This window comes from Hylobates moloch, unplaced genomic scaffold (genome assembly GCF_009828535.3).
Source record: "Hylobates moloch isolate HMO894 unplaced genomic scaffold, HMol_V3 SCAFFOLD_10, whole genome shotgun sequence".
Taxonomy (NCBI): domain Eukaryota; kingdom Metazoa; phylum Chordata; class Mammalia; order Primates; family Hylobatidae; genus Hylobates; species Hylobates moloch.
This window is the reverse complement of record NW_026652285.1, coordinates 44,778,173-44,800,318: the sequence shown is the minus strand read 5'-3', so window position 1 is coordinate 44,800,318 and position 22,146 is coordinate 44,778,173. Positions and strand designations below refer to the sequence as shown.

Here is a 22,146-nt window from a genome sequence, read left to right as displayed (position 1 = left end):
GGAATTAGAAAAATGAGTTCTTGAGGTTTTCTTTTTTTTTTTAAGTTGTGATTTGAAAAAACATAACATTAAAAAAATATATTTTTTTGAGACAGGGGTCTTACTCCGTCACCCAGGATGGAGTGCATTGGTATGATCACAGCTCACTGCAGCCTCTACCTCCTGAGCTCAAGCTATCTTTCCACATCTCAGCCTTCTGAGTAGCTGGGAGTACAGGCATGCACCACCATGCCCAGCTAATCTTTATATTTTTTTGTAGAGACAGGGTTTCACCATGTTGCCCAGGGTGGTCTTGAACTCCTGGCCTCAAGTGATCCTCCCACCTCAGTCTCCCAAAGTGGTGGGATTACAGGCATGAGCCACTGCACCCGTACTAACATTGCTTTTTAATGCCATGGGTGCCACCACTATAAAATCAACTTTATACGAGGATTTGAAAAATATTATACTTGGGCTGGGCTTGGCCGAGTCTGAGGTTGGCTTTAACCTTCAGGTGCTTTTTCTTGCCTCCTGTTAGTGCTTGTGGCACTTGGGCTTGTCACATAGCCCCCGTTTGCCTGTTGTGCTGTTGCTAGCCAGTATTTTTTTTTTTTTTTGGGGGGGGATGGGGCTGGCGTGGGGTCTTGTTAGGTTACCCAGGCTGGAGTGCAGTGGCTCTATAGTAGTCCTAGCACACTATAGTCTTGAACTCCTGGGCTCAAGCCATCCAACTGCCTCGGCCTCTAAGTGGATGGGACCACAGGTGCACATCATTGTGCCCCTCTTCCTAGCCACAGTGTATCCCTATTTGGCTAACTGAAGTCCAGCTGCCACTCTAGTGCTGAGTAATTACTTGTTCATTAGAAGTTCTGCCTTTTGACTCTGTAGTACCCTTGAGTCTTGAGGAACATAGAGGAAACTGTTGAGAATGTGTAAGATGGCCCTTTTGTTTGGCTTAGGTTTCACATGCCCTAGGAGGAGAGGGACTATGACTGTTTTATATTCTGGCCGGGAACTCACCTGCAGGTGACACCCTTTCAAAGAATATGAAAGACTTCTGTAGTGTGTCACCCTTCCCTCCCTCCCATATTTTTTAGTCACTATTGGGCAACGTGTTGTCATTTTAATGGCGGAGTTCAGTGGTAGACTTTAGTTTACACATGCAAAATAAGAAAGATATTAGTAATCATCTGGTGGTGCACATTTGGGTGAGTAAATTTGCCAGGGCTTTTAGAAAATTAAACTCTATTCCATTCATAGGGATTTAATAAACTCAAGCAATCACCTCCTCAGCCCACTTTCTTTGCCTCAACATTCAGTTTAATTACTTGTTTACCTGTGTTGTCTCCCTACTCTTTCTCCCCCCAAATGCTGGGCTGTGAGCTTCTTGAAAGTAGGAACCATATTTATTTTTTGTACTATTGGGTCTCCAGTGTCTAGCAGAACCCTTTTCTCATAAGAGATGCTCAAAACTGAACTTGTTCCCTGTTTGAAAAGGCTTTATTCCAAGTGGTTTAAGTTATATTAAAAATAGGCTATGTGTTACAGTTGAAAGAAATAGTACACTGGGGTTCTGGTCCTGGCCTTGCCATTGATAGAAACTTTGCTATGATGCTGGATTGAACAGCCTTGGATTATTTCAGTCTGGGCATCTCATTATTCATCTGAAATATTTCTAGTGTGAAGGGCACATCAAAACATACTCCTTCTGTTTCATATTGGCATTGCATTTTGGTATCTGTACATCACTAGATAATGAACTTTGGCAGGTCTTTGCTTGTTTTTCAAACACATCCCTGTTGTCTTTTCATTTTTCCCACCTTTCAACATTTTGCCAACATAACCTACTTGGCTTTTTCTTCTTGAGAAGTATTTTAATGCATTGTCTTTGGCCCTCTGCAGAGAATGCAGCCCACAGGCAGTTCTGCCCTTTGCTATAACCTTAATTAAATCAGCCTCCCTCAGGACAGACTTCGGCTTTGGTTCTTTCTTTGGAAGGCCAGCTGCAAGGCTGGTGACGCGCCTGCACTTGCCATTGTGTGCCTCTGCACTGCCATCCGTCACTGCCAGCAGGTTGGAAGCCTCTCTTGAATCTTCCCAGCCAGTTGAGAACAAGGGTGAAGGGGGATGGTCTAGGATCACTGGGAAGGAAGGGAGAAAAGAGAACAGCTTTTCAATAAAAAGAATTAAGGAGAAAAAGAAATATGAGAAATATTAATAGGAAAAAAGGAAACCGAAGGGAATAGAGAATGACTGGTAGGTACAATGACCTTTTTCCCTTTTTTCTAATTTTCTGGGTTGAAGAACAATCTATGTTTCTGCAGTTTATCTCCTAGTTCTTTACTTCCACCTAGAGGCCTATGTACTTTGCTCTCTTTTTATTTTTATTTTTGGTTGCTCAAAGAGTGTTAGCTGTTCTTAATTGCTACCCTTCCTCCCCCCTTGGTCTGTAGTAGGTCTGCAGTTTTTTCCTTTTATGCTTTTCTTTTTTTGGGCATGATAATACATTTTAACCTTTTTGGCGGTATCAGCCCCATTGGCTTTAGGGTCAAGCATTACTTCTCATAGACTTGTTTAACATCGTTGGAAAAAGATAGGATTAATTAGTATATTTGGGATCAGAAAAATTGGATAGCTGCCTCCTTTACCTTGCATAAATGACAGAAACATAAGAATGAATTTTAAATATTTCTTTAAAGTCATTTATTTCACTTTAAAATTAAGAAGTTTTCACTTGGTTCACTTTTGGCATTAAACATAAATAGCAGCTCTTTGTTTTGAGGGATTCATGTTTTAACAGGAGAGTCCAATGTAATTTGCCAAAGATGTGTCCACTTTAGTGAAACTGTAGCTAAGTTGCTAATCTGAATTCCTTAAATACAGAGCCTAGGCATTTATTATTTTGTTATTATCAGGTTAAGCAAACTCTTAGTATTTATAGTTAATTTTTGTTTCTCCAGAGATTTATTTCCTAACTATAGTTTTTTAGTAGTTTTCTAGCAAAAAGACTATAGCTTAATACAAAAGTAAATTTTTAAGCAGGAAAAACAAATCTTTCAACTTTAAATAATACTTATTCTAATTCAAAAGCTTAGTATCTTTTTTTTTTTTTTTTAATACGTTTAGTCTTTTTAGGACTATAGGTTTGAAATATTCTGAAGAAAATAAAAATACTTCACCACAATATATGGCTCCCTGGTAAAATGAGTATTTTAAATTAAAAGGCTTTAGAGATCAAAAAGTTCCTGGAGAGACTTTTCCCCTATCTACAGAGATAGGACTGACCCCGACATCTCCGCCCACCCCCCATCCCCCCCAACAAGGAGAACAATTATCCCTGCTTCTTTCCCTGTTATTTCATTATCTGTTGCAGGAAGGACCAAAAATCTAACCATACCCGAACAGCCCTATTCAAGATAAAGATGACCTCCACGGATCATTTAAATTCCAAAAAGAACTATTTAGAAGTCAATATTCTGTTTCCCCATCCAATCATTCTCCCTAGTAATTATTTATTCCCTCAATAGAATTCCTCCTCTTCTCCTTCCTATAACCTATTTTACCAGGATCCAAGCACTCATTCTGCCTGGAACCTCAGGATGTCATATAACTTCTGTGCCTCAATGGGAAGTTGGGTTTTCCTTCTGAAGGCTCCCATGCTTACACATTAAATATGCCTTTTCTCCTGTGAATCAAACTGCCTCATGGCAGTGATTTTAGTGAACTTCTAGGGAGCCAAAAGCCTATGACCCCCACAGTTTCTTATGCTTTTGCGGTATTATATTTTAATAGGTTTTGGGGGCAGGCAAGATTTTTTTTTTTCTTTAAGGAAGGAGATAATATGAGTGATACATGGTGTGAATCTAGAAGTTTGGTGCATACAGCTGTTTATTATAACAATAGCTTAACTTGGGAATATCGCTCATGTGTCTAAATCGATCAAATAGATAAAGCAGGTAGGGACATATAAACAATTAGGGGTTCTCAGTCCCTTGTCCTTTCCCTGCATAGGGAGAGGTTTATAACTAAGAGTTGGTGCATTTCCCTTTTACCTCTCAACATTGACCTGGCTATAATCTGCTTAATAAAAGTAAACAAAGATCTGTGTAAGTAAACTAACTGTGCAGAGTGTCTTATTTCTTGGAAACATGCCAGACAGTTGCAGGTGATTGTGACTCATACTGATTTTTGAGAGTTGAAGGAAAAAGACAAAAGGGCTGTGACAAGGGCAAAGTAATAATGGAGAATGCACCTTGTGGGACAGTGTGAAGGCATGTCCTGTGGAAAATCTTCTGTTTTAGGAAATCAAAATATTTTACCCCCAAATATATTTCTTTGACATATTTTGAGATGTCAGCAAACAGCAGCAAACAGAAGTCGCCCTGCAAAGCAGTCTTTTATGGGGGAAATTTGCATCTATAGAAAATATGCATTAATGTAGCCAGGCGTTGTCTTGTCCGGATCTAGGAAGGAATAATTAAGTCTGACTCCTTACAGAGCTGAAAGAGACATTTGCCTTCTCTCCTCTCTGAGGAGTGCTACCTGTGAGGTTCGGTTCATCTACATAACAAGACCACCTTTGCTAGCCAAGCCTCCTTGCATAACCTGTCTTGCAGCTAAAACCTGATTTACTGCTGTAACCTGTTTTCCGCCATGCTCTGAGCCTGCATTCTTTCTCCAATTTCTAGAAGGTATTTACACACTTCTGTACCCCACTGGGGGGTTGGGTTTTCATTCTGAAGGCTCTCGTGTATAACACGTTAGATAAAGTTGTGTGTCTTTTCCCCTGTTGATCTGGCTTTTGCGAGTTGATTTTTCAGTGAAACTTCAGGTAGCCAAGGTCCTTGGCCCCACACCTGTTTAGAGGTCTAAGGGTTTTCACTTCTTTGAGAGTATGCTAATACACAATCGAGCAGATCTCTGAATGAAAGTTGACTTAATTGTTTCAACCCTATGTCGGTTTTGTCATAAATAGCTGTATGTATAGACCTAGCATTTATGTTGAATTATTTGCAGTGGTTGTTTTTTAAAAAAATGTATATTATCCTGTGTGCTCTGGGAATAGAATAGGTGATACATTATATTCTGCTAAACTACATATAAAAAGATTCCTCCCTACTCAAACTCTTTGAAAACCTTTATAATAGTTATTTAAGTACACAATCTTCTTGAGAGTATTGGTCACACTTAATTATTTATTTGAAACTTGGGGAATTAGAGGACCTAAAAAGTCTACTTTGCTAAGGTTATTTTCTTATTGAACACTTTTTTATGTACAGGGTATTTGTTGAGTTCACTGTTTGTCAATGGACATAATCTGAATCTAAAACAAAACTAAATGAAACACCCTAACCCTGCTTCCCCTCAAACCAAACCAAACCAGAAGATCTAAATGGTGATCCCTGATGGTTATTCTTTGTTGTGTTCTTCTCCTGAAAGTAGGAGGTTGGGAATGTGGAATTATTCATTGAAAATTCAAGGCAGTTAGAATCTGGTTAAATATTTTATTAGGTCAAAAGTACAAATAATTATAGTAGCATCTGTTTTCATGATAATTTATGCTCACTCCTCTTTTTACTTTTTGCTGCATGTTTTTACTTTTTGGGCATACTAGTGAATGTGTTAGATCTTCTAAGATCGTAATAAAATAAAAAATGTTCTTAGCCAAATTTTGGCCAGTTATACTGAAACTCTCGGAAAGCAAAAATTGTAACTTGGCCTTTAGGTTGAATATTGTTTAAAAAATTATGTCCTTGATCAAAAAAGAACTGACCTGATTCGATCGTGCCAAGTTCTTGGCTATTCCCACAAGCCTGAATCTTCCATTCAAAAATTAGTTTTCTTAAAAAGCCTAGGCGTGATTTGAAAGAGCTTAAGTGAATCAAAAGTATTGTATTTTCATTAGTTGTTCAATATGAGGGGATGATGGTGCCAATATGCATTTCTTGGACTGTGTGGCTGTGCGACCTTCTCTGCATTGGGTTGGAAGTGCTAGATTATTTGGGGGACTGATGATATAGCCTAGGGGGCAAGTGTCCTCAACCACCATGTAAGTGATAAGTACCTTTGTCTTGCATATTAACATCTCAGCAGCTGAAAGAACATTAAAAGCCCTTTTAAAGAGTTCCTACTAGTTTTGAACTGCTGCGGCTTTCTCTGTATTGAGAAGCCTTTCTCTTTGATCACAGCATTGAATGGCTGTCAACATAACAATATAAAGTGGAGTGGAATGTTTCTTTTCTTCTGTGTGCCTACTGCATTTCATAATGTGTAGTTAAAACTATTACAAAATATTGTGAAAGGTTGAATTTATCTAGGTAGTTTGCTGCTCTTTATCTTTAGATTTCCTATCTGCAGTTGTTAATAATACCTTTTAGTCGCCTGTTAGTTTTCATACTAGAATTGCATTTTATAAAAATTAACACATAGACTTTTTTTGCTTTAAGTAGTAGTGTTCTCAATTTTCTCCTGAATCAGAGAAACTGATATAGAAATTAGTCAGATTTCCCAGAGCCTCAAGGATGTCAAAGAAGGATTAAATAGGAAATTGCTCTCTCTCTCTCTCTCTCTCTCTGTGTGTGTGTGTGTGTGTGTGTGTGTGTGTGTGTGTGTGTATGTGTGTGAGAAAGAGAGAGAGTGGAATCTGTAGTTAAAGAGATTCTTTGGGAGTATGCTTAGACAAAATCAAATTGATTTCTGAATGAAAGTGGACTTAATTTTTTCAACTATTTGTTTCCTCCCCAATAACTACATATATGTATATACATATATATATACACACACACACATACACACGCACATATATATGTGCTAGGTATATATATATAATAGGTATATGTATATAGGTATAGATACACACCTATATATATGTATACCTATGTGTATATATATGTATACCTATGTATATATATGTATAGGTATATACCTATATGTACCTATACATATACATATACCTATATGTATATGTATATACCTATATGTATATATACATATATACCTATGTATAGCTATATATGTATAGGTATATACCTATGTATATATATATGTATAGGTATATACCTATACATATATATGTATAGGTATATATACACACCTATATATATATATACATGTATACCTATATACATGTATATATATATAGTGTATCTATCTGTCTGTCTATCTATCTATCTATCTAGCATTCTTGCTTAATTCCTTGGCAGGAATTTGTGATCTAAATTCAACAATCATTTGTTGAGTATCTACTGTATGTAAGTTTTTGTGAGAATACCAATCACTCCTGTTCTCAAGAGGCTTGTGATCTGCTGCAGATGGACAAGTACATAAATTAACTGAAACATAAGGCAAAAAGTAAGATGATCCCGTAAGAGGTGTTTTTTTTTTTGTTTTTTGTTTTTTTTTTTTTTTGAGACAGAGTCTTGCTCTGTCACCCAGGTTGGAGTACAGTGGTACAGTCAGTTTGTTGGTTTGTTGCAGCCTTCACCTCCCAGGCTCAAGTGCCTCAGTCTCATGAATAGTTAGGACTAAAGGTACATGCCACCATGCCCAGTTAATTTTTTTGGTTTTTAGTAGAGATAAGGTCTCACTATGTTGCCCAGGCTAGTCTCGAACTCCTGAGCTCAAGCAATCCTCCTGCCTCAGCCTCTCAAAAATGCTGGGATTACAAGTGTGAGCCATTGTGCCCTGCTAATTTATGGAAACTTGAGAAGGGTTTATGGATGAGATAGTGCAGTGTTTGAAAGCATTAAATGAGAATAGCTCAATTTTATTAAAATCATGCCTCTCCTTTTTTTATTTTATTTTATTTTTAATTTTTTTAGAGAGCCTTACTCTGTCACCCAGGCTGGGCTGCAGTGGTTCATTCATGGCTCACTGCAACCTTGAACTACTGGTCTAATGCAATCCTCCTGCCTCACTGCCTCCGCCTCCAGTAGCTAGGGCTACAGGCATCGAACCACCACACCCAGCTAATTTAATTGTGTGTGTGTGTGTGTGTGTGTGTGTGTGTAGAGACAGGGTGTCTCACTAGGTTCCCAGGCTGGTCTTGAATTCCTGGCCTCAAGCAATCCTCCCACATTGGCCCCCCAAAGCACTGAGATTACAGGTGTGAGCCACCTCGCTTGGCCAAAATCATGCCTCTTTTTATAGGTTAAAAAAAAAAAAAGCATGATTTCCTTTAATGTTATTGAAATCTCAAAATAATTGCTTTCTATGTTTAGTTACTGTAATTTATTACCAAATAAAGTGGATGCTCTTACCAATTATACAAGTATCTCTCACTTTGAACTGCTTTTGAGAACAGCATTTGTATATTTTAAGTTGATATGTTTTCATAGTCTGAGTAATTTCTTTATTATTTAATTTAATATTTGCCTAAATTGCCTGTGCAATTTTCTAATTGCTTTGCTTACTTGCTTGCTTGATTCATAACCAGGCCTTCTGGGCTACTACTTTTTATAATCCAGTAAATGAATACTCACAAAATGACTCTCTCAAGGAATACCTAAATACCAAAAATTATGTTTTAAAAGCTTTGTAGAGTACATTTCCAATTTTGATATGAATGACTTAGATTATCCCCATTTTGGATTATCTGTCTTATTTTAGGTGTTGTCACAGTCTGTAGTTGGTCTAAAAATGTGTCATAAAATACTCATGTGCTCCTTCATAGCATGTGTTTTCCACTAGAAATACGACCATTTAAAAAAGTGATACAAACTGAGTATTAAAGTGAAATACTGGTCTGTAGCGAAATTATTAAAATGGTGCCTAAGTTTGCCTTGAAAGCCAGAGAGGACTTCATTGTCTTTTCCCTGGTAGACCCCTCTTTTGTTCTCAGGACCCCAAACGCAAGTACTAACAACTTTAGGGATTAAACAGCCATTCGTTGAGATTGCCTGGGAAATTTGGTCAATTTCACTTGCTTCCAAACAAGTGATTAATTTTACTTTATTTTATTTCTTTAAAAAATCTTTTTCTTATTATTATACTTTAAGTTCTAGGGTACATGTGTACAGCGTGCAGGTTTGTTACATAGGTATACATGTGCCATGTTGGTTTGCTGCACCCATCAACTCGTCATTTACTTTAGGTATTTCTCCTAATGCCATCCCTCTCCCAGCCCTCTACCCCTCAACAGGCCCAGTGTGTGATGCTCCCTGCCCTGTGTCCAAGTGATCTCATTGTTCAATTCCCACCTATGAGTGAGAACATGTGGTCCAAACAAGTGATTTAAAATTGAATTTAGGAATTGCATTTCTTGGGGATGCTGTAAATCTTTTTTCTGTATACCCCATAGTTCCTACCACAATCCTCTAATGATAGCAAGAGCTCACAATTAGCTTACTGAATCAATGAAATGTCGATTTTTTCATGAATAATTTAGATGTATAATTATCAATAAAATATATTTTTAAGTAATTAATACATAATATTGTGCCTGAAGTAAATCCACAAACATAAAGTGAAATCCTAAAGCAATGTATTTGTATCTTATATTTTTAAAAATTTGAATAAATTGAGGGAGCTGTTTAAAATATGATTTTTTTGGTTATTTTATTCTAATATATGGTGCAACACTATGTTACCTCTTAGGAAAAGAATCTTCTATTTGCTTCTTATACATTTACATGTTTTTCAATAAAATAGAGGTAGTGGATTCAGAACATGTGTATACACACACACATACATGTTTTGCAGGAGCTTTATAGGAAAAACACAACCGTGCTTATTTTTGATTTATTGACCCCTTTAATTTGTGACAGATGCCATCTGAATTTTCATGTTGGGATCTATTTTTTGACTATGAAGACACAAATTATTCCCAGTAGGCTGGTGACTTCATTTAGTTAGCGTCTCATGCCTTTTATTTTATTGTGGGCACATCTGGAGACCCATTATCTCCCACCAAAGACCCCCGCCCCCACCAGCCTGTTAAGTAATATCAACCTTTCTCACCCTGAAACAATAAGGTATCACATGATTGCAGCCTCAGAAACAAAAGATTCCCACTCCCTTTCAGAGCAGATTAGGGCTGTGATTCCCCTCCCACCCGGGTGAGCTGACACTCAAGAATACCTACGTTGGCCCTTTCTTTGTTCAGAGAGGATCATAACGGGGTCTTTATTGTACTCTTTCATTTGTTCCAGCAGGACGTCTCCATTATTTTGGTCTGCTGCTTGGCACATGCAGCAGTTCTTCAATAGCACCTTGAATGGTGGTGTTTTTCTTTTGTCATGAAGCTTGAGCTTCATCTAAATAATAACTTTTGTTCAGAAATCAAACCCCACAAACCAAGTGTTTTTGACAGACACACTGACTCTGAGAATGTTCTTTGCCCCGTGTAAAATCAGCATCAATTCCTGATTAGATTCTCTTTCTGCCCCCATTAATTTCCAGGTCGTTTGGGTCCTGGGAATTGCTTGTTTGTGGCTTCTCTAATGACCATTTTGTGTTTAATGGGTTTGCTGATAGTTTAGAGCAATTTGGAAGTTCCTTTATGACTAGAGTCTTATTCACTGTTTGGCAGAAGATGAAGGGGATTAATTGTAATGGTACTGACTGAAGTCAGGTGACTCTGAGATGCTCCAGTTGTTAAGGAAGGGATGTAAGAGGTTAAACACCATGTTTCTGAAGCCATAGGGCACACCATACATTTATCCCCCAGTCATTGCAATAAGAACCCTTCCCCTTCCCCTTCCTCCCTCCCTCCCTCCCTTCCTTCCTCCCTCCCTTCCTCCCTCCCTCCCTCCCTCCATTCCTTCCTTCCTCTCTTCCTCCTTCCCTCCCTTCCTTTCTTCCTCCCTCCCTCCCTTCCTTCCTTCCTTCCTCCCTCCCTCCCTTCCTTCCTCCCTTCCCTCCTTCCTTCCTTCCCTCCCCTCCCCTTCCCCTCCCTCCCTTCTTCCCCCCTTCCCCCTCCCTCCCTTCCTCCCCCTCCCTCACTCCCTCCATCTCCCCCTGCCCCCCTCCCTCCCTCCCTCCCTTCCTTCCTTCCTTCCTTCCTTCCTTCCTTCCTTCCCTCCCTCCCTCCCTCCTTCCCTCCCTCCCTCTTGGCAAATTAAAGTAAGGTTTCATTCAAAACGTATTCTTTCATTCAAAAACTTATAATTGCTCTTTATAGAGAACGTAAAAAATTAAAAAGGACTTCCTTGTTTTTGTGTGTAAGCTTCTGTTAAAAATGAAGCATGTATAGTTTAAACTTCCTTATGAAGAATTCCTGAGAAGATTAATAGGGCTTTCAGACTTAGCACCCTTGCAAAGCTCATTCTTTGCCTCTCGACGGTTTGGAAAGACACAGTGGTGTAAGTTAAGAGCCTGAACTTTAGAGTAAAAATACCTAGGTTTAAGTCCTGGTTCTCCTCTATATTAACTGTGTGATCTTTGGGGAAGTTAATTAACCTTTCTGGGCCTCAGTTTCTCTCATGCGTAAAATGGAGGTAATGGCATCTACTTTATAGATTTGTTGTATTAAATATGTTAAATGAATTAATACACTAAGGCACTAATTGTGTTAGCTGTTTTTATAATCTTAACCATAATATTTAAATGTCTGTTTTTTCAAACAAAATTTAAGGATTTAAAGAGATAAGATAGACTTTAGACTTTCTCACTAAATGAATTCACAGTCTATATCGTTAAGTGATAACACAGATGGTAATACTTAAATTGCTTAATCACTAGGTAAGTCTAGTGGGGAAACTAAAACACCCAAACACGAGTGCCTAGCTATTGGAACTTTTAGGGCCACTTTGGGTCCTCATGACACATGGACTTTTAGCTTCAATGTGAAGAGCTTAGAATAATGATACTCAAAGTGTGACCTGCTTCAGGGTCACCAAGATACATTTTTTAAAAATGTAAAATCCAGGGCCCTCTTTGCACCAGCTGAGCCAGAATTACAGGGCAAAGAGGCCAGGAATCTAGGTTTTTAGCAAGCTTCTCTGATGATTCTTAGGCACACTGAAAATTGAGAACAGTTGGCATAGAACAGCGGCTCTCACCTAGATGTTCATGAGAATCACTTGGGGAGCATTTAAAAGCTACAGATACTTAGATTCCAGGGACAGCAATCCTGATTGAATTGTTTAGCGGTGGTGCACTGAGCATTCACCTTAGCAGGTGATTATAGTATGCAGCCAGGGTTGAGAAGGAGTGACATTAGAACACAAGTAACGAAGGTGATTGTCAACATGGTTTATTAGATCAGGGATGTAAGCTGACTTGATATTTTCAAGAAGTCATTATGATGGTTACCAGAGGCTGGGAAAAATGGAGAGTTACTTAATGGATATAGAGTTTCTGTTTGGGATGATGAAAAAGTTCTGGAAATGGATAGTGGTGATGGTCACACAACTTTGTGAACGTACATCATGCCTTTGAATTGTACGCTTAAAATAGTTAAAATGTAAGTTTATGGTAGATTTAACACAATTTAAAAAGTACTTTAAAAAAACCATTTACGATTCATACATTCCAGCTGGATACTAGGGCTCACGCCTGTAATCCCAGCACTTTGCGAGGCTGAGGTGGAAGAATCACTTGAGCTCAGGAGTTTGAGACCAGCCTAGGCAATATAGCAGGATCCCATCTCTACAAAAAATTTAAAAATTAGCCAGTCATCGTGCCATGCACCTGTAGTCCTGGCTACCTGGGAGGCTCAGGCAGGGGGATTGCTTGAGCCCAGAAGTGTGAGACGGTAGTGATCTATGATCATGCCACTGCACTTCAGTCTGGGCAACAGAGTGAGACCCTGTCTCTAAAAAATAGAAATTAAAGGCGAGTTGCAGTGGCTCACACCTGTAATCTCAGCACTTTGGGAGGCTGAGGTGGGCGGATCACCTGAGGTTGGGAGTTCGAGACCAGCCTGACCTACATGGAGAAACCCTATCTCTACTTTAAAAAAAAAAAAAAAAAAAAAATTAGCTGGGCGTGGTGGTGCATGCCTGTAATCCCAGCTACTTGGGAGGCTGAGGCAGGAAAATCACTTGAACCTGGGAGGCAGAGGTTGCGGTGAGCCGAGATCATGCCATTGCACTCCAGCGTGGGCAACAAGAGTGAAACTCCATCTCATAAATAAATAAATAAATAAAAGCAATTAAAGAATTTACACATACTGAAGCTTAATTTTTTTTCTTTTCACAGTAACAGTGTATCATGTATGCCATTGATTCCAGGGGACACTCCCCTGCTTTCCTCCAACCTCAGAATGGAAACAGTCGTCACTCATCTGGCTATGTTCCAGGGAAGGTTGTCCCATTGCGTCCCCCTCCTCCTCCAAAGAGTCAAGCTTCAGCCAAATTTACCTCCATCAGACGAGAAGACCGGGCAACCTTCGCATTCTCACCTGAAGAACAGCATGCCCAGAGAGAAAGTCAAAAGCAAAAGAGACACAAAAATACTTTCATTTGTTTTGCTATTACTAGTTTCTCGTTTTTTATTGCACTTGCAATCATTTTAGGAATATCCTCAAAATATGCTCCAGATGGTAAGTGTGTGTGTATGCACATAGAACATATTCTAGAAGACAAAACAGGAGGAAATAGTAGAATACTTAAAAAAAAAATTATTCTTAAGTTGGCCCTAGCTAATTAATATGCAGTTAGGTAATATGAGGTGTCACTTCTTATGAATGACAGCAATTGTTCAATAATCTGTTGGAAATGATTAAATGATTGCTTTTCCTGTCCATTGTGCCACTTTGTTCCAGTGCTCAGGGAGGTCTTGGAGCATCTCTTTTGGAAATGCTTTGAGAGCCTTCACTAAATTCTTATGGTAGGTATGATTTTTGGACTGTTGCAAGTTTTTTTTTTCCTTTTTTTTTTTTTGAGGCAGAGTCTTGCTCTGTTGTCCCGGCTGGAGTGCAGTGGTGTGATCTTGGCTCAGTGCAACCTCCGCCCCCTGGGTTCAAATTATTCTCATGCCTCAGCCTCCTGAGTAGCTGGGGCTATAGGCAAGTGCCACCACATCTGGCTAATTTTTGTATTTTTAGTAGAGACAGGGTTTCACCATGTTGGCTGGTCTCGAACTCCTGACCTCAGGTGATCTGCCTGCCTTGGCCTCCCAAAGTGCTGGGATTACAGGTGTGAGCCACCATACCCGGCTGCAAGTTTTTTTTTTTTTTGGTCATACATGTAGTGAACTATAGTAGATTTTTTTGTTTAAGTAAGTGATTAAAAACATTTGTGTTTGTGGCTTGAAATGGGCTTGGGAAGCAGTTCCAAAAGAAAAGCTTCAAATATTTTTGAGTAACAATATATATTCTGGAAGAGAAGCATCCTTTAGGATGTATAAGTTCTGACACCTTTATCTAAAAATCAGTCATTAATTCATAGTTAAATATTATGCAGGGAGATTTTAATTTCTTAAATGGTATTTTCTTTTCAAGTTAATGATATATCAATATTTTGAAAAGTTTTGAAGAAGTTGGTTGCCAGTCAGCCTTAATAGAATACCAACAAAAAATTGCCTCATAAAAGAATACCATCCATCTGTCTAAAATCAAACGGCTCGGGGCTGTGAAGAGAGAAGACTCTAACAGCCTGGACTGGGTACCATATTTCTCTACAACAGATTTTTATCAAGTTAAATGCTTCCTTAAGTGGCTGTAATAGTTCAGAGGCATTTTACTACTTGTAAGACTTACAAATATTTTATTATTTAGTTTTCATGGGTGCTTTCAAGGGATTTTTAAAATTTTAAGGTTCTGGGAGAGGTAGTGCTAGTACTTCTAAGAAAATAAACCTCAAATGAGAGACATGCACATTAATATCCTTATGGACCAAATGAGTAGACCACATTATGAACTTATAACATTGATTTCCATTGCATGCTGTATGACTTCCTCTCTCCTTTTCCCAGCAGAATAACCAAGTTCTCTATGCTGATTCATAATAACCAAGTTCACTGTGCTGATTCATACTTCCCAACTATTCTGCAGTAAAGGGATGCTAGACTAGTGGGAAATCAGAGCTGAAGTCTGTGGCTTTGATTGGTGTTTTCATATTCCATCTAAAACGGCATTGCTGATATGGTTCCTTGAACCAACATTCTTTAGTTTCACGTTTTGGCAGTGTAAGTGCAAATCATCAATGGAAAGATCTGGTATGCTGAAATATTTCAGGGTCAGCTTGACTGTGGTTATTGCTGTTACATAACTTTGATAATACACTCACTGCTCTTCAAGTGGGTAGCTGGGAAGGTGGGGTTGGCTGAGCTATTTTTCAGTGCTTTGTGCAGACCACACATTTTCTTATTAAGCACATTTTACTGGAAGGAAATAGACTGGAATTTTTGGTGATGGTTCTAATGAACCATGCTCTCCTGGGGAATAATTAAAAACAATTAAGAGAAATTATATAACCATTGAAGTAGGCTCCAGATCTCAAAAGACTGGATTTCCTTCTTTATAGCTGGGTGTAGTGCTTGTTATAAAACTATGAAGAATTTCAGCTAAATGTTTTATGGGAAGAGGGAGGTAGAAGAAAAATTTAAGGAATCCTCATTATTAAGGCAAAACAAATTTAAGATTTTTTTTGTTTCTTTGATGGGAAGAAAAGCTTAAAGATTGTTTTTAGTATAATAGTGATACTCATTGACTTATCAGAAGCATTAAATATCAACAGTTATGATACTGCTGTGAGAAAAACTAATTCCATGAAATAATTGCCAAGGATATAACTGGTGAGACTAGTTTTAGCTGTGGTTAATAAGAGAAAGCATAAACCTAGGGCATTGTAAGAGCTCAGAAACAGGAAGATGTTTGTGTTAGTGTTGTGCAAGTTCAAAATGAGGAATCATTTTTTTTTTCTGTATAGAACAATATCTTTGTGCAGCACCCTACCTCTCTACTTTTTCTCATGTTATTCCTAAACATGTACCTTCCACCTTAATGAAAGAAATTTCTTCATATGGTTTTTCAAGCATATCTTGCTTATTCCTACCTTTGCTCAGTTTAAATAAAGCCACCTTGGAATTCTGAGCAACCAAATGGACTACTTGGATCTCAAGGGATACTTGCATTACTAGTGTTCTCATGATCCTCTTATTTAAATACTGCCCATCATTTGGTGTCCAGCTCTCGAGTCACCTGTTCACAAAGCTGCCTCAGTTACTCCAGCCCCATGCCTCCTTTGCCTGAGGTCTTTTGAACCTCGACTGACTACCATATTGTTCAGTGTTTCATTATTTCATACTTGGTGTTTTTCCCCTCCAAAGCTTGCATATAAACTCCTAGGAAATGTGAGCTGATTCTATGCTTTATAAATTTTAAAATATCTGGTACAGAGTGGATAAATTGATGCTCCACAAATACTTGGCCATAGGTTGATCAAAATTGAAGGTGTGATTTTTTTTTCTCCCCTCTTCAAAATTATGGCGGACCTTAAAGTTTTCATACATTAAATAGCTATGGCTATTTTAATTAAATACTATTATATTTTTGTTATAATACCTATTCAAGAGGCAAGTTCTAATTCCAGTAAAGGAACACTACAAGTAAATAATCTTATTTTCTAAAAGGGGAAACTTGCGTATCACTGAGCTTGCTAAGTAATCTTTGGTTTCTCTAACCTGTAATTTCCTCATCTCTGAAAATGGGAAGTTATGTCTTTAGCCACTTGCCTCTTTCATTTTGTTGGGAGAGTGCACATGGCTGAAGATAGCTATGTTTCTCAGTCTTGGAGAGAGGTGCTATCAGTACCTACTTCATTATTCGCTGTGTACAAGAAGGAACTTGTGAAGACATGATCAATGTATTATTTAGCAATTTTCATTTTTTATTTACCAGGATGTTGTGAACATATTTCTTTTCTAAAACAGCTTTCTAGTGTGAATCCCAAGAGAATGTATAATTTTGCCTCTTGCTATTGGTTTATTTCCAGAGTAGATGATTCAGGGGAACTTTTTTTTTTTTTTTTTTTTGTGAAGTTTGTCCTGAACGAGATGCTAGCAATTTAGTTTTGTGGTAAAACTTTAAAATGGAAATGTGATGAGAAATTAAAGGGTAAGATGGTTCTCTGCTGGTGGGAAGGCGTGGGATTTCCATTCTAATGGCAGGAAATCAACATATGTTAGCACATTTTTTGCAGATCTGCAGTAAATAATGGTAGTGCTTAGATTTGGCTATATTATTCTTGCATTTTAATGGGTTGGATGGAATATCAATGTGTTTATAGAAAATTGCCCAGATCAAAATCCTCGTCTCAGGAATTGGGATCCAGGACAAGATTCTGCAAAGCAAGTTGTTATCAAGGAGGGAGATATGCTCCGTCTGACCTCAGACGCCACCGTACATTCTATAGTCATTCAAGATGGAGGTAGGTGATGGTTCCTGCCTGTGGGAACTGCAAGGTTGCTCTTTAATGTGGGGGGTATTTGATGTTCCTTATGTAGAAAACTATTTTTAGGCAGAATAGCCTTTAGTTTGTGGTGTCACTCTAACCATGGAGATTTGGAAAGATCATGAGATAAAACCAGAGAATTTATCCAGAGATAAAAAACATAGAATTTAAGAGCTTAGACCTTAGGTATCACTCAAATCAAGACCCGTGGTTTATAGACAAGGAAACAGTTCCAGAGAGGTGATCTCTCAGAGCTAAATTTTTGTCACAATTCTGAGAGTGATGAGAGAGTTAACATGAGTAAACATATACAAAAATAAGATTCAGATTTGTAGACTCTTAGATATTTTTAAGAGAAATGATTTAACTTCTAAAGTGAATAGGTTGAAATTCACAGTCATGGGCATTGAGAGTACATTAGGATATGAACTCTTCATTTTTCCCTTTAGTTTTCTAAGCAGATTCTTAGCGAATTCTTTTTTCCGACCTAATTGCGGAAGTGTATTTTACCTTAAGGTGAAATCTATTTCCTTGTGTCTCAGAAAGATGATTTAGAAGTTGGCTTACAGGGTGGTGTTCCCTGCAGGACTGCTGGTATTTGGGGACAATAAAGATGGATCCAGAAATATTACTTTGAGGACTCATTACATCCTGATCCAGGATGGTGGGGCGCTTCATATTGGAGCAGAAAAATGCCGCTATAAATCCAAAGCGACAATTACCTTGTATGGCAAGTCAGATGAAGGTGAAAGTATGCCAACATTTGGCAAAAAGTTTATTGGTGTGGAAGCTGGCGGGACACTGGAGTTACATGGGGCACGGAAGACATCGTGGACGTTGTTGGCAAGGACCCTGAATTCCTCAGGCTTGCCCTTTGGGTCCTATACTTTTGAAAAGGACTTTTCCCGGGGCCTCAATGTGAGGGTCATTGACCAAGACACGGCCAAAATTTTGGAAAGTGAGAGGTTTGATACCCATGAATACTACAATGAGAGCAGGCGGCTTCAGGAGTTTCTGAGATTCCAGGATCCAGGTCGGATTGTTGCCATAGCTGTCGGGGATTCAGCCGCTAAAAGCCTCTTACAAGGAACCATCCAGATGATCCAGGAACGGTTGGGAAGTGAACTGATCCAAGGACTGGGCTACAGGTAGGCATACCTTCTTCCCAGATCCCTATCAGTGTCCGTGTCTGTGTGAGAGGAGAGTGAGGGTGGGGAAAGGAGCCACAGCCACAGCATGACTCAGGCATCAGAAGGGCCACTCTATCATTTGCATGTCTGGTAGCTTTGAGACATTGGGCTGAAGGATAGGACACCGCATACAAAAGCCATTTTCCTTGGCTTTGGTTTACGAAGCCCTTTGTGAACTGGAGGAGTGCCAGGCTTGTGAAAAGTTGAGAGCAGAAGTGTGGTGCTGAAAAACAGTCAGGCAGTTTAAGGACAATTTGCCTCTGAAGATACTTCCTCCTTTCATTACCTTCTGAAGATCATATGAAACTCAGGCTAATTGAGGCAACTTAATGAGTTTAAAGGTTAGGGCAGAATTTCATGCTAAGTTCTAAACCTGTCTTAAAAGGCTGAGGGGGTAGAATATGCAGTTTTTCTTTTTCTTTTTTTTGGACTCCTTTGCAGGCTGATTGGAATCCGCATATTTGATTGGCACAGGTCTATGGACCCCTGGCATATATGAGGAAGGAAAAAAAAGAGCTAGGAAATTCATCCAGATAGTAGAATTCATTTCTGGTATTTATAGTTCTTGTACCCTATTCCTTTTATTTTTATTTTTAGAGACAGGGTCTTGCTCCATTGCCCGAGCTGGAGTGTAGTGGTGCAATCGCATCTCACTGCAGCCTCAACCTCCCAGGCTCCAGTGATACTTCCACCTCAGCCTCCCAAGTAGCTGAGACTACAAACAGTTGCTACCACACCTGTCTAATTTTTAAACTGTTTGTAGATGGGGGCGGGGTCTCACTTTGTTGCCCAGGCTGGTCTCAAACTCCTTTGCTCAAGTGATCTTCCCGCCTCAGCCTCCCAAAACATTGGCTTTATAGGTGTGAACCACCGCACCCAGCCTTCTTATACCATATTCTAATTAACTGTGATTTCCTAGTGCAGTTCTGAGTCTAGGGGAAGTAGCCGGCCTAACATTTCTTTTTTTTTTTTTTTTTTTTGAGACGGATGTCGGCTCACTGCAAGCTCCGCCTCCCGGGTTCACGCCATTCTCCTGCCTCAGCCTCTCCGAGTAGCTGGGACTACAGGCGCCCGCCACCACGCCCGGCTAATTTTTTTTTGTATTTTTAGTAGAGACGGGGTTTCACCGTGGTCTCGATCTCCTGACCTCGTGATCTGCCCGCCTCGGCCTCCCAAAGTGCTGGGATTACAAGCGTGAGCCACCGCCCCCGGCCTAACATTTCATTTAAAAAACAGAAGCTTTTAATTCTGTGGAATGCTTTTATAAAGTCAGGGAATATCCGTGGTGGAAAAAGTAAGAGGACCTCAAAACTGACATGCCATAAGGATCTAGTTACTATTTTTTCCTTTGATGGTAGATTGTTGGAATGGGGTATTACCTACAGCAATTCTAGAGCAGGCTAGAAAGACAGAAAAGAGTGAAGAAAAAGTCTGTAACATTTTAGAAATGCCTTTTATTCATGTAGGGGATATTTAGGAGATGCTAAGTGCTGGATACCCATGGATGCTTAGACGAAAGGACACTGTCTCAGAGCCCGTGGTTAATCTAGTGGATAAACAGAGACCTAAATAGATGAAGATCATACAGTGAGACATGCTGCAGTTACAGGGTGCAATAGGAGCGTAAGTATTAATAGAAGGAGCCTCTAAATTGGCCTAGTGAATCAGTACAGGCTCCCCAAAGGCAAGAGACCTGAAAGAAGTTCAGGAGTGTGCTGTGTAGACAGTGGAGAAGGAAGCTTTTTCAGACCGAGGGAATTCCATGTGCAAAACCTCAAAGGGTTTTTTTTTTCTTTCTGGTTTTTGTTTTTGAAATTTGATACACATGCAGAAAGGTGCCAAAAATAAGAATGTAGAGCTTAATAAGTTGCCGCGATGTGATGCCTTTGTAGCCACCACCCAGGTCAAGAAATAGGACATTGCCAGCAGCCCAGAAGTTCCCTTCCTCCCCTCTGCTATGCATTAATCACTCTCTTCCCCACCGAAGGGAGCCATGCTCCTGAATTTGTGGGATATACTAAAGTTTAGGTTTGTCTGTTTTTCAACTTTATATAAATGGAAACCGACAATATATTATATTTTGTGTCCGGATTCTTTGCGCAGTGTTACATTATTGAATGCTATTCATATTGTTGCATGTAGTGCTGGCTCATTTTCTTTTCTTTTCTTCTTTTTTAATTTTAAATACAGATGGGGTCTCACTCTGTTGACCAGGCTGGTCTCAAACTCCTGGCCTCAAGTGATCCTACCATCTCAGCCTCCCAAATTGCTTCGATTACAGGCATAAGCCATGTGCCCAGCCGAGGCTCACTTTCTTTGCTGTTTATTTTCTGTTGTATGAATATACCACAGTTTATTTATTGGTGGCCATCTGAGTGGCTTTCCAGTTTGGACCTGTTATAAAATTGCTTCCCTAAATGTTCCTTGATCCATCTCTTAATGTACATGTGCATATATTTCTATAATATATAAACCTAGGAGTGGAAGCATGATCTTTTCAAAGTTAGAGACCTACTTTGTTTCATTATCCAGTAATGCCGGGGATTACAACTTCTATTTCTTCATGCTATTATTGTTTCTAGATTTGCATGATCATTAGCTGTGACCATTTTGACTTTCTTAGGTTCTTCTCCCTACTGGTTTCTAAATTCCTTTTAAAATATTGCTCTTGATTTCATAGAGAGCTTAGAGTTGTGATCTTTTGCCAGCATTCCATTGCATTGACATTATCTCCAATGTACATAAACACATAGGCCTTTGAAGATAATGTTCTGGTGCGCTGAAATTTTCCCTCAAATGGAGGAGGGAAGTAGGAGTGTTTTGGAGATAATGTCAATAGAAGAGAGAGAACATTGTTTTATAGTTGCTGAGGCAGTTCTGGTAAAGAAAGAAAGCCTGTGATAATTCTTCCTCTCTTTTCTTCTCTCAAATAGGAGATAATATATTGAGACATTCTTTATTTGATTCTTTCTGCTGTATCCAGGGGTATAAATAAAGCTACAAAGCATTGTCTTCCAAAGAGTAGCTAATCCATACAGGGGCGGCTGTGGAATTTGTAAGGGTGTAGGCATGCTTCGGTTTACTTTTATCTGTGAATATCTAGCCATCTGTCAGACACAGATTACATCTGTTATTTTTTTTCTAGAGTAGGAAGTTGACATTTTTCTTTTCATGTTTTAAACCAGGAGTCTTAAAACAGATTTTCTGGTTTTTAAAAATTGTCCCTTTGCGTTGATTGCTTTTGGTCACAAGTTTGAGCATGTCTCTCAGATATTTAGTATCAGAAATGTTTTTAGGCCGGGCGCGGTGGCTCACGCCTGTAATCCAAGCATTTTAGGAGGCCAAGGAGGTCCGATCACCTGAGGGCAGGAGTGCTGGACCAGCTTGGCCAACATGGTGAAACCCTGTCTCTACTAAAAATTAAAAATACAAAAATTAGCTGGGTGTGGTGGTGGGCACCGGTAATCCCAGCTACTTGGGAGGCTGAGGCAGGAGAATCGCTCGAACCCCACAGGTGGGGTTGCGGTGAGCCAAGATCACGCCATTGCACTCTAGCCTGGGCGACAAGAGTGAGAGTCTGTCTCAAAAAAAAAAAAAAAAAAAAAGAAAAAAGAAAAAGAAATAATGGTGTTTTCAAACAC

The 22,146-nt window shown here is 39.1% G+C and overlaps 1 protein-coding gene across 1 annotated transcript in view; it reads left to right on the top strand.

The window, feature by feature from the left end:
- CEMIP2 (cell migration inducing hyaluronidase 2) overlaps positions 1-22,146 on the top strand; it is an 85,870-nt gene that overhangs the window by 5,744 nt on the left and 57,980 nt on the right. Inside the window, exons 2-4 of the mRNA XM_032164285.2 lie at positions 13,120-13,462; positions 17,151-17,291; positions 17,902-18,463. Of these exons, the coding sequence (XP_032020176.1) occupies positions 13,132-13,462; positions 17,151-17,291; positions 17,902-18,463 (1,034 nt within the window). The 5' untranslated portion in view covers positions 13,120-13,131. The remainder of the gene's footprint in view (positions 1-13,119; positions 13,463-17,150; positions 17,292-17,901; positions 18,464-22,146) is intronic.